This window comes from Dipodomys spectabilis, unplaced genomic scaffold, assembly GCF_019054845.1.
Source record: "Dipodomys spectabilis isolate Male_0828 unplaced genomic scaffold, ASM1905484v1 ptg000669l, whole genome shotgun sequence".
Taxonomy (NCBI): Eukaryota; Metazoa; Chordata; class Mammalia; order Rodentia; family Heteromyidae; genus Dipodomys; species Dipodomys spectabilis.
The window spans coordinates 4,806,471-4,818,948 of NW_024871346.1; the positions used below are offsets into that span (position 1 = coordinate 4,806,471).

Sequence of the window (12,478 nt, forward strand, 5' to 3'; positions counted from 1 at the left end):
AATTTTTAGAAGCATCCAATTTATACTCACTCATTGTCAGTGACATTTTAAACAACTTCCTTCTGGATGAAACAAGATAATATATTTTCTAATATTTTCTTATGAAACTTTTAAGCATAAAGAAGTTAAAAAGTTATAGAACATTATATCTACCACTAGAGTCTACAATTACCTTTTACTAAAGTAACTGTATATTTATAATATCCATCTAATCGTCCTTTGATCTGTCCTCTACTTTATCTTTTTCTTATATATTGCATTGCAAACTACAGACATCAGTACCTTTCATACCTAAACATTTTATTATGCATAATATCTGGTTTGCCTTTTAAAGTAAAATTTATGCACTGAACAATTTGACTTCTGTGGGTACCATTTAATGAACTTTCACCTGTGTTTTTTGGAAACTCTCTCAAGATACAAAATGTCATCAACTCCTGGTCCACCCAGCCTCATGCTTCCTCCCAGTTACTGGCTCTGTCCACAAAAAGGCAACCACTATTTTAATATTTTTTAATTCTGTTCTACAATTTCATATAAAAAGACTATGTGCCAAGCACTAGTGGTTCAAGCCTATAATACTAGTTTCTCAAGAGGCTGAGATCTGAGGATCATAGTTGAAGCCAGCCTAGGCCAGAAAGTCCATGAGATTCTTATCTCCAGTTAACCAGCAAAGCCAGAAGTGGATCTGTGGCTTCCTGCCCCACCCCAACTTGCCCCCTAGCACTAGCCTTGAGCAAAAAAGCTAGCGTGACCATGCCCAGGTCCTGAGTTCAAGCTCTAGTAACAGTACAAAAGGGAAAAAAAAACCATCTATTGTATATAGTCCAAATGTTTAATTTCTTTTACTCAGAAATTAATGTTTCACTATAACTTATTTGTCTTTAGTATTAGCTATTATTCCATTGTCAGCTTATTCATTCTCATATTGGTAGATACCTAGGCTGTTAAACAGTGTTTGAGGTATAATAAATGAACCTACTATGAATATTCTTATATTAGACTTTAAGAGCAAGTACTTTCATTTCTTTTTTATTAAAAACTGGGAATGAGATTCCTTGGTCATCAAATTAGGTGCTTGATTTTTTAAAAAATACTTTTTTTATTGTCAATAATAGTGTACAGAGGGGTAATAGTTATATGAGTAAGGTAATGAGTATATTTCCTATTGAGCATTGTTACCTCCTCCTCTGTTTTTCCCCTGCCATCCCTTCTCTTCCCACTTCCCCAACTTCTCCGCCCCCCCCCAAGTTGTAAAGTTCATTTTCTTTTTTTTTGGGGGGGGGGGGGTGTCCAGTCGTGGGGCCTGAACTCTGGGCCTGGGCGCTGTCCCTCAGCTCTTCAGCTCAAGGTTAGCGGTCTACCACTTGAGCTACAGCGCCACTTCCGGCTTTTTTTCTTTTTGCTTATGTGGTGCTGAGGAATGGAACCCAGGGCCTCAGGCATGCAGGGCAAGCGCCCTACCACTGAGCCACCTCCCCAGCCCCGTAAAGTTCATTTTCAACATAGTGTCTTGTACATCTCATTTTTACAATGGGTCAACCTGTATCCCTATTTAAGCATTTTGCTTTTTCAAGTAACTGCAAGGTTGGATTTTCTTCCCTTCAATAGTTATATCATTCTGTACTTTGACCAGTAATGTCTAAGAGTTCCAGTTGCTCCCTGCCCTGTTAGCATCCAATGTTTTCATTTTGTAGCCATGTAATAGATATTTAATGATAACAAATTGTGGTTTATGTATTTTCTTGACTAATTTTGAACATTTCATATCTGATTGCACATTCCCATTCACAAATATTTCTCTGAATAGTATCTATTCAAATTCTTCACTCAGTTTTTTGGGGGGAAGTAATTGACTTTTTTTTTTTTTGGTCGGTTGGTGGCCTGAACTCTGGGCTTGGGCGCTGTCCCTCAGGTCTTCAGTTCAAGGCTAGCATTCTACCACTTGAGCCACAGCTCCACTTCTGGCTTTTTCTACTTATGTCGTGCTGGGAATCAAATCCAGGGCTTCATACATGCAAAGCAAGCACAAGCACTCTACCACTGAGCCACCGTCCCAGCCCCAGTAATTGACTTTTATTACAAGTGTGTACGAATTTCTTGTGTATCCTGAATAAAACTCTGTTTCCAGCTATATGCTTTTCACATACTTTGATTGTAGCTTAACATTTTCATTGTTTTTAATGGTGTGTGTGCATATGTGTTTATGTGTGTGTGTATGACAGAGAATTGCTCTCCATTTGTCCTTCAGATATTTTTTTCTGCCACATTCTTATTTCTCTATTTTTAAAACTCCACAGGTTATCTTAGTTACTTGGATATTGTTCAATTGATACATGAGACTTCTTTAATTTTTTAAGTGTTTTGTCTTTAGCCTTCAACTAAATGTCTGAATTAGTTTGGTCTCCATTAGGTGTAGGTCACATCTTGTGTTTTTATATGTCTACTAATTTTTTAATTATGTTGTAGACACTGTGAGTAATAGACTGTAAACATCTTGAGATTCTGTTTTATTTCCATGAAAAGAGCTTATGATAATGGTAGTAGTACCAGTATGTGTGTCTTATGTGTTTAACAGTGGATTTGCTCTTGTAATTTAATCTTCCAGTTTCTGTCTGGTTTTGATCAATCTTTAGTACTACTTTTGTGTACTTACTTTTATTATTTGTTATACATAAGCTTTTATGTACATTGAGTACAATGTAAATTGTGTGCCATTACAAGTAATAGAACTATACTAAGATATAATTTTATAATCAATACTAAGAAAATTCAGATTTCAGCCTCTGGTTTTGTCTTTCACTCACAAAATAGCAGAGCTCATTGTTTATTTGTTAAGGGAAAATCTGACTGGTAAGGAATTGCTGTGTTGTAAAACAGTTTTAAAGCACTTCAGTTTTAGTACTCCCAACTAGTAATTACTCTCCCCTAGTAACTAAAACTAGGAGAACAACCCCTCTTCTGTGGCTATACTTTCCAAAATATGTAAGGAGTTTTAATTATCCTATTATTATTATGTATAACAAAGTTATTCTTTTTTAAGTTTTTTGAATTTTTTCTCTTAAATTTTTACATTTCCTTCTTTGTGTTGTTGAAAACTATTAAATTTGAGGTGTATTACAACAAAATTCTGGATTAAAGTATTATCTGGATTCTCCCAAATTCTAAATTAGTGCCATCAAAATACATATCCCATTTCAAGGTCACAGATTATTTCTGCCCCTGTTCATGTACATCTTTGTATATTCAGACTACTACTGTACTTTTTTTTCTCTAACTGGAGACTTGAGCTGCTTCATGCTACAGTTTATTGCATGGGAAATAATAGTCTTCAAGGTACATAATTACAGTTAGAATGGAGGAATAAATTTTAAGCCACCTCTTGTACAGTGAGATGAATACTGTTAATAACAACCTATTGTACTCTTGAAAAATGTGAAACATGTTAATATGTATTCTCACCAAAAAAAAGAGAATACTATATAAAGCAATACTTTATTAGCCAAATTTAATTTTTATACTTTAAAATATCCTATCTGATGTTAAACAATATACAGTATTGCCTACTTAAAACAGTAAGTAAAACTAATTGAGAAATAAAATAATGAAATCCCTTCTTATATATCAGCTGTGAATGCTAGAAACAGTGAGATTTGGTGAATACCCATGTCTATGATTAGTAACCTTGGGAATATCCTTTATCTTAATTCTTACCTGAACACAGAGGAAGGACTGGGAAAATTCAGATCTTATTTTTAAATAAATTCTCTGGTTTCTTTTTTCCTTTAAAAAAATTGAAATTTTAAGTTGTTAGATTTTAAGTACTGTCATCTTGGTTAAACTTTGAAATAACAAAGCTTACCATATTATAATTATATGTCATTTGGCTATGTATGGCCCACCATCTTAATAATAGACAACAAATAGGTAAATTTAATATTAATTTTCCACTAACAACTTTAAAGACTATTATAAAATGCTAGAGTCACTGCTAAATTAAAGCATTGCACTTAGGATAAATCTTTGAGTAGATTACAAGTCCATTGGTAAAGCACTGGATATAGGTAGAAGACATTTATTAAGGTTTTAAAAAAAAGGAATATAATCTTTTAAATCTAAAGATTTCCTTCCAAAGAGTTCCGTGAACAAACCAAGAAAAAGTAGGAATGCATATGGCAACTTCATTTATTACTATGTTAGCTAACACTAACATTAATTAGGGCAGATGGACTTGAAATTGGCAAAATGGAGAATCTATCATATCTTTTACAAAATTGAATTGTGGAAAGGAAAACGTGAGCCAATCATTTCCATGTTGTACAAATAACATCCACCAGGTAATTTCTCAGTGAATTTTCCATGATTCATATGGGCTCCTATAACAAAATGTTAGCAACTGGTTGCATTTCTCACATTCTGGATACTGGGAAATCCAAGATCAAGACACTGACAATTCATTGTCTAGGGAAGGCCCACTTGGTGTTTCATGCTGCAAAGAGTGATAGCTTCACCCTGTTCACCCCATCACTTTCCAAAGATCCATTGTCCTGATATGTTTGGGGTGAGGATTTCAAGCTAAGAATTTGAGGAAAACACAAGATTGGAGCCATAACAGTTTCCTACTTCAGTGTTCCCAAATGCTGTTTGATTGCCATGCAGTGATTCTAAAAGATTTTGACCAAAATGTTTTATAACAAACTTATTAGAGAATGTTCAAGAAAAGTTATTACCTTTAGTGATGATTGAGAATATAAATGAAAATTAAACCTAATTTTTAGGGAGAACGTATGAGTTTAGCAGAATGCCACAGAGAAGAACACACTGGAAGAACTTCTCATTTTACTTTACTACACAGGATATTACCCTCTTAATGTCGTTCTCTCTTTATTTCCACTTAAGTTTCTACTAGAAAACTTACTCTTTAGATTTAAAACTCAGTTAAGGACTTGCATGCATAAAGAGAAAGTCTCATGCTCTTTCACAGCTATCTGTTATACTAGCAGGTGGATGTGTCTGTATTATTCACATTTATTTTGTAGACCTACAGTAGAGTCTTTGTCCTCATATTCTAATATATGCCAACTGAAAAAAGTTGGAATGAGAATTGAGAAAGCCATCAAAGAAACCTATGTATTCTATGTCAGTGCCAAAGTAAGAATTAAGATAATCTAATCTGTGTTGTTGCGGGCACAGGAGGAACGTTATTTGGAGTGTTTCTGGAATGACAGTCTAGAATAGTTCCTATTCAGCTTATTTCATATTTCACTATCCCAATAAAAATACTCAAGATCTGCTTTTTTTGTATGTCTAGTTTAAATCTTATTCTGGGTTCAGCTTGGATAACTCTTGGGAATTTTAAAATTATTTTACTAGTTTGTAATAAGAAAAACATACACCAAGCATACAAGTATATTTTAAAGTACAAAAGAATACATATGAGGGGCTGGGAATGTGGCTTAGAGGTAGAGTGCTTGTCTATCATGCATGAAGCCCTGGGTTCGATTCCTCAGTATCATATAAACAGAAAAACAAAAGCCATGTGTAGCTCAAGTGGTAGAGTGCTAGCTCAGGGACAGTGCCCAGGCCCTGAGTTCAAGACTCAGAACTGACAAAAAAAAAAAAAAGACTGTACATGAAAAACCCATTTTCCCCATGAAAACAGCACTCTTTGGACATGTGTACCCTGATAGAGCTACCTTATGCATCGATGAGTATGTAATAGTTCTTTTTAACAGGTAGTAACACTGGGCCATGTACATTTTTCTTCTACATTATATATCTTGGAGCATTATAGAAGTACTAAAACAGCTTCAGGTGCAGTTGCCATGGTTTCTGTTTCTCTGAGGGGTTGATTCATGGATATTATTTTATTTAACCTAGTCCCTCATTGGTGAGCATAACTACCCATAGAATTACTTTCTCTAGAAAGAATTATGACAGTTAAAAGTGTATATAGTATCAGAAAAAAATCATAGGTATAGTTATCAGGAAAACAAATGATATAAATTAGGTAACTACAAATGAATTCTAGACTGCAGTAATAGTAATGTGCAGATTGAATATTTCTTTCTCTTGATTATTTAGCTGCTAATGAACTAGCACATGGTAGTTAGTGTGCTTTAAAATAAACTGTCTTACATTTCAAGAACATGGAAATTTCATTCTCATCCTTATGTGAATAATAATGTAATAATAGTCCAATACTATTTATAGCTATTCATACTATTTTATCTCATTTAATTCTCACAAAATCCTATGAAGTTATTGTAATCATTATCATAATTTACAGATCAGGAAACTGAGGCCCAGAGATACTATATAATTTGCTAGAGCTGGCAACAGATAGGTCTGGGACCTAGAACCAACATAATTGAAAAGCCAGAACTTGTGTGCAAACCAGGAGACTAACTTTCTGGAAACCATGTAACATGTACATACATTTATATCTATCATATCTTAGGTTGTACTGTTATTATGCATAATATTTCTCTTTCTTTTGTCATTTTGGGCTTTCAAACATTCCTTTCAGTAAAGGAGATAGATTAAAAACAGAAAGCTTTTCTTTGTGCTTTATCCTAAGACACCTAGAAAATTGGGAACCAAATTAAATAGTCTTTGACAGTATCATAAATAAATATGTAGTGCTTTTCCATTTTCCCCTATAAATTCATGACCCTCGAGATATTTCAAATATATGCCTAGGAATCTCCCAAGAAACATTTATCATCATAAATGTTTAAATGTTTTTTAAAGCAAGAGCTTCCTGTGGTTCTTTCAACAAGCTCCCATGGCACTTGTCATCAGCATGCAAGTGACTGTGTTCCCCTTACCTTGCCACAGAGGTTTAGGTGAAATACTGTGGGCATGACGATTGCATTTGGTAGGCCTGCTAGGAAGGGTCGTGGAAAGGTCATCCTTGGTTTGTTCATGGAACTCTCTTTTACATACAGTAGATGGCAATGATGATGTTACATCCTAAGGGGGAAAATGGTCCATTTTATAAAGGTTTATTTTCCTGCTTTATACACTGTAGTCCTGTTGTGTGTTTTTGATTTAGTAACAGTTTATGTGTTTTTCTGTCACAGAGCACTGCGGCCTGTGGTGTTGAGGCTCACAGCGATGCCATCCAGCCCTGCCACATCAGAGAGGCCGTTCGACGCTACGGCCACAAGATTGGCCCCCTCTCCCCATTCACAGTACGTAATAACAGAGTTATAAGAAGTTATATTTATAATCTGAAAGAATTTTGATTTTCAAGTGGTCAAATGAAGAAGCAATGGAATTGTTGAAAGCAATTTGTGGCAGCCGTAATTTTGTTGTAGAAAAGTGGCATAATTCGCAAGGGAAATAAAAGTCATTTTTGTCTCTTTTTTTGGAAGGGTAAGTTTTTTCTACAAAATATTATTTTCTTTCAATTACATATTAAACTTGTTTGTTGGAGCTGATATTTTCTATTTTCCAAAACTTAGGTTTATAAAACTTTTTGTCAAATTATATGTATCCAAATATTGCTAGAAGCATTTTATATTTTAAAATTGGTTAAACTGGCATTACCACTTCTATCAGATGTCCTCCTCCTAAACATACTTTGAGTTGGAAGAAGAAGAAATGATTTCTTTACTGCCTTTGAACTAGGCTGAACTGCAGACCAGCTTTCACATCTTCAAATGATCTGAAAGCCTGTAATCAGGGTTTTGTTGTTTTAATGGAGAATTAAAGACTTGATATTTCAGCAGTCTGAAGAAAGTGTGTGTGTCTTCGTGTGTGTATATGTATATTAATTAAATGCTCCTCTTATAGCTGCCCTTCAAAATAATTTTTACTAATATTAACAGAAGTTTCATAAAGTCTTTCTCTGTTTCTATGAAGTTAGTTTGATATTTGGAAAGTAAGGTTTGGTTTACATAACAAAGGAGCAGTAAAATTGACTTTTTGAAGATATTTACTCTTATTAATTTACTAATCCAGAATATATATAAATAACATTATTTATAAACAAGCAAGTAATAAATTATATTGTATACATTTTTACCTAGAAGAATGGAATTAGCTAATTTTTGTTTATATAAGTAATCAGGTTTTCTTTTTTTCCTTATATCTAAAGTCAATGTCTTTTCCTTTTTTATTCCTGTTAGTTATTGTGAATTCTGTGAATCCTCTATGTGATTTAAGAATGTGCTTTATATATGCCTCTAAAAGCTTTTCATAATGGTGACAGTCATTTTCACTTCTCGCAATGATTTTTTTCTGGTCCTGCCAATGGTCCCCAGGGCTTTGTAAACATACCCTCAGCACAGATGCCTCTGCAGCCAGAGCATGATGTTAATACTACTGATGAAAGCAATACATACTTTTGCATGAGTATTTGTAGTCTTGTAACTAAAACAAAAGAATGAAATCAAGTGTTTTTTTCCAACTTGCTAGGTAAAGTTACTTTAGGCAATAAGCCAAAAGGAAGGTAATATTTAGGAAAAATATGTGATAGTTGGAAGTAAAAAATTGAAATGAGTCAGACCCACAGACTTGTCAGTAATCCTAGCTATTCTAAAGGCTGAGATCAAGAAGATCACAGTTCAAGGTCAGCCTCAGCAGAAAAGTTCAATATACTCCATCTCCAAAATAACCAACATGAAGCAGGGCCGGAGGCGTGCCTAGCAAGCATGAAGCCCTCAATTCAAACCGAGCACATAATTAAATAATTAAATCACAAAGAATAAAAGGAACTGGCTTATAAAAAAAAAGGATTTAAGATTTAAAAGTATCAAATCCATAGATAAGAGACAAAGAATGACTAGCAAAATAAAGAGAGAAGAAAAAGACTGTTAATTATCCAGAAACCTTTAAAAAAAAATAACAAAGAGAACAGGATTTTTGAGAAGTAACCTAAAATGTTGCCTTAAAAGGGGATAACTTCATAATTAAGTCTTCCTCAAAAAGAAATGGTGCCTACTGTGTTGTTTTATTTTTATTTATTTTTTACCAGTCCAGGGGCTTGAACTCACAGCCTGGGCACTGTCCCTGAGCTTCTTTTGCTCAGGGCTAGTACTTTACCACTTGAGCCATAGAGCCACTTCGAGCTTTTTCTGTTTATGTTGTACTGAGGAATCGAACCCAGGGCTTCATACATGCTAGGCAAACACTCGACCACTAAGCCACATTCCCAGTCTTGAGTTCATTTTTAAATAGACTAGGCAATCACTGGAACCATCTTAGCTGATTATTTGTACATTATTATGTTCATGTCTGTGCATTTATACATCATAGAACCTACTTGGTATTCATGTATTACTTTTACAATCTAGGAGCATCGTTGAGGGTAAAAATGTACTTAAATCACATGTTCAGATAGAACTTAAGCTAATTTTTAATCTAACAAACATATAGCCAATGTGCTTTTATAATTCTTAAATACATCTGGAAAATAGAACAAATAGTCCCAGACATGTGATAGCCACTATTAGAGCAGACAAGCAAGCAGCAGAAGTGAAAATCCCCCCTTCAGGGCAGTACCCAAGGTTTTCCCATTCTTCAGCAAAGCCTCACCTGGAAGTTCTCCTGAATTACCTACAATTTTTCAGAATTTACTCAGTCTTCAGGGTATAGTATGCCTATTCCATGCTGTATCATGAGCAACCTGGTTGAGTAGACACAGTTTCATGAAATATATTGCAATAGCTAAGTCTGCCTTTGAAAATTAGGCACTCGTGGAGCTGGGATTGATTGACAGGCTGTGTATGGTAGCAGTAGTGGCCACTGCCCTGACTCCCTCAGACTTCCAGCTCCTAGAATTAGATGATAGTAAAACAGCTTGATGCTAGAGGTTGCTATTGTTCAGTTCTGTAAGGTCTGAGTTGTGTTTTAAGCTTCTGTGAAGCTTTGAGCTGCAGCTCACCTCAGTAGAGGAAATGTGGTCACTTCTCTAAAAACTGTAGATTGAGACTTCAACTTTCATGCAGGAAAGTTGAGCTGACCTACTTCCAACATAAAATTTTCTGTGAAAGTTAAAGTGCTAAAGAATAGTCTTTCCTATTACACATGTCGTAGTAATAGTATATTTTTGCTTTGTTTTATATTTGATAACTGATGAGATGCTGAACATTTTATGGGCTTACTAATAATTCATATTTCTTTGACTTTGGACTGTATCTATTTTTCTGTAAAGAACTAGTATATTTGTTATCAATATGCTAGTTTATACCAAAAAGTTGCTAATTTTTTAAGTGTGAGTGAGTGTGTGTGTGTGTGTGTGTGTGTGTGTGTGTGTGTGTGTGTGTGTCTCCTGCAGGTTGAACTCAGTGTCTGGGTGCTGTCCCTGAGTTTTTTCACTTGAGGCTGGCTCTCTACCACTTACCACAGCTCCATTTCTGGCTTTTTGGTGGTTAATTGGAGATAAAAGTTTCACAGACTTCCCTTCCCCCAGCTACCTTCAGAGTGTACTCTTCAGAGCTCAGCTTCCTGAGAAGCTAAGATTACAGGCCTAAGCCACTGATACCCAGTGGAACTTCTAAGCCATTTATAAATTATACATTAAATTTTTAGCAGACACTTTTCTACTTCTTCATTTATCTTTTACTTTTTCTTATTGATATTCAGATGTGTGTTTCACCTAGCTCATCAGTAGTTACAAAGTGGTTGTTCCCATAGTTGCCTGCTTTGCCACTCAAGCCTACGTCTCAATGAGAAGTGCTATAAATGTCTGATATAAACAAGGTCTGTAATTTTGAAAGCCAGAGAAAGGAAACTGTTAAGTGAGATGACATAATCCCCTGTGCAATGCCTAAATCTATTTCAGTTCTTCCTAATAGTCAAGGTATAAAAATACATTAACCCCTGAGCTTTCATATGATCAGGTGGTGCTCTCTTGAACTAGAATATGAGAAAACAGAATTGCTTATCTAAGCATACTTGTTAACCTAAATAACTTTAGATGTATCTCTCGAAGCAAGACTACCTTAAATTGTGGAAGGTAGCCATAACATTTTAAAGCTAGGTAGGGCACTGAGGGTGTGGCTCCAGTGATAGCTTGCATGGCAAGCCAAACAATCGGAGTTCAATCTCCAGTAATTGGGTATGATAGGGGAGGGAGGAGTGGAGGAGCATGTGAAAGGGAAAAAATAAAGAAGCTTAAGGAGAGAGAGCAGCAGACAGTGGGAGAACAAGAGAATGAACTAGCTAGGATTGGAGAGCCAGTCACGATTCACATCAGAGAAGACTACAATATACCCACAGATACCTTTCAAGTACATGAAGAAGCTAACTCTCTCAGGTTGTTCTTATAGCATTATTCAGAGATATTCCTAATACATTAATAAGTATCAAAAATAGAAAATCGCCTATTAGAATTCTGTACATTTTACTTTTTAAAAAAAGACAATAATTGCATATCAGACTCTGTGGCTATTTTGATGTAAAATTTCACATTCATGAATAATTCTGATGTCAGAGCACACTAAACCTGTCAGCATTTTCTGTTTACTCTGGAGTATTAAATGTCACCAAAATAGTTTTCAACAGTTTTCAAATGTAAATATCAAGTTGAAAATGGTAAAATTCATAAATACATTTTTATTTGAAATGAAATCTTCTTAGGTTTGGGGGGAGTACTAAAATCTTACAGATAGGCACTGAACACACTGTTAAGCCACTGATGATCAGAAAGCAATTAACATGTGGCGTGTTTATCATATTAAAAAACACAAAAATTGAGTGTCCCATGGGAAAATACCAAACTTTTCCTGCAATTGTTTTTAATTTTAAACATGGCAGGTAGAAGTAAAATTTCCATTACAAAATTTTATTAGGTCAAATCATATGAAACTGCAGTTTCTCTAGGTTATAAACAGTTGAGTATCAGAAATGTTGTACGGTCCAATTGTGTTCAATTTAGGATTATTCAGAGAATGTTGGAAATGTGAAAATAAAAAAGCAGAAAAGTTGGGAAGGAACTTTATTGGAATTGGTAATCATTTTGGATTAAGTCATACTTTCAAGAGAAGTTTTTTATCTTCATCATCATATTTATTCCTCTGGACATCACAGTCAGATTAATGTTCTCATTCCCGTAAAGCTGAGATTTAGAGAAAATTTAAGTAACCAGCACCCAGTCAGGTAGCAAATAATAGCGCTGTTTGTGTGGATAGGAGAAATGCTGCATGACCCCTGGAGCCATGAGCCTCTGTGATTTCCAGAAAGCCTACCATTCACATTCTCACCACAGGTTGGCCTTTCTTCTCAGTCCTTGGAGTGGTCTTATCTGGAGAACATGAGATCGCACTTCCTACACCTTATTGCATAGCAGCAAGTATTCCAAAATGTATTCAAATCTCTATGTCATATCTTGAAGATTCACACTGGAAAGCTTATTCAGTAAGAACAATAAGGGTATTTTTAAATAACAGGTAGGAATGATATTTGCAATATTATACCCGTCACTGCCCACTTCATTTCCATATTTTATTTTACTTATATTGCATTATGA

The 12,478-nt window shown here is 34.9% G+C and overlaps 1 protein-coding gene across 4 annotated transcripts in view; it reads left to right on the forward strand.

The window, feature by feature from the left end:
• The window catches only part of Supt3h (SPT3 homolog, SAGA and STAGA complex component), a 241,546-nt gene that overhangs the window by 184,502 nt on the left and 44,566 nt on the right, over positions 1-12,478 (forward strand). For 3 of the 4 annotated variants that reach the window (XM_042672007.1, XM_042672005.1, XM_042672004.1), the window contains one exon: positions 7,086-7,196. In XM_042672007.1, the coding sequence (XP_042527941.1) occupies positions 7,086-7,196 (111 nt within the window). Of the gene's footprint in view, positions 1-7,083; positions 7,197-12,478 lie in introns of those variants that run through there. The other variant, XM_042672006.1, reaches the window with a different exon arrangement.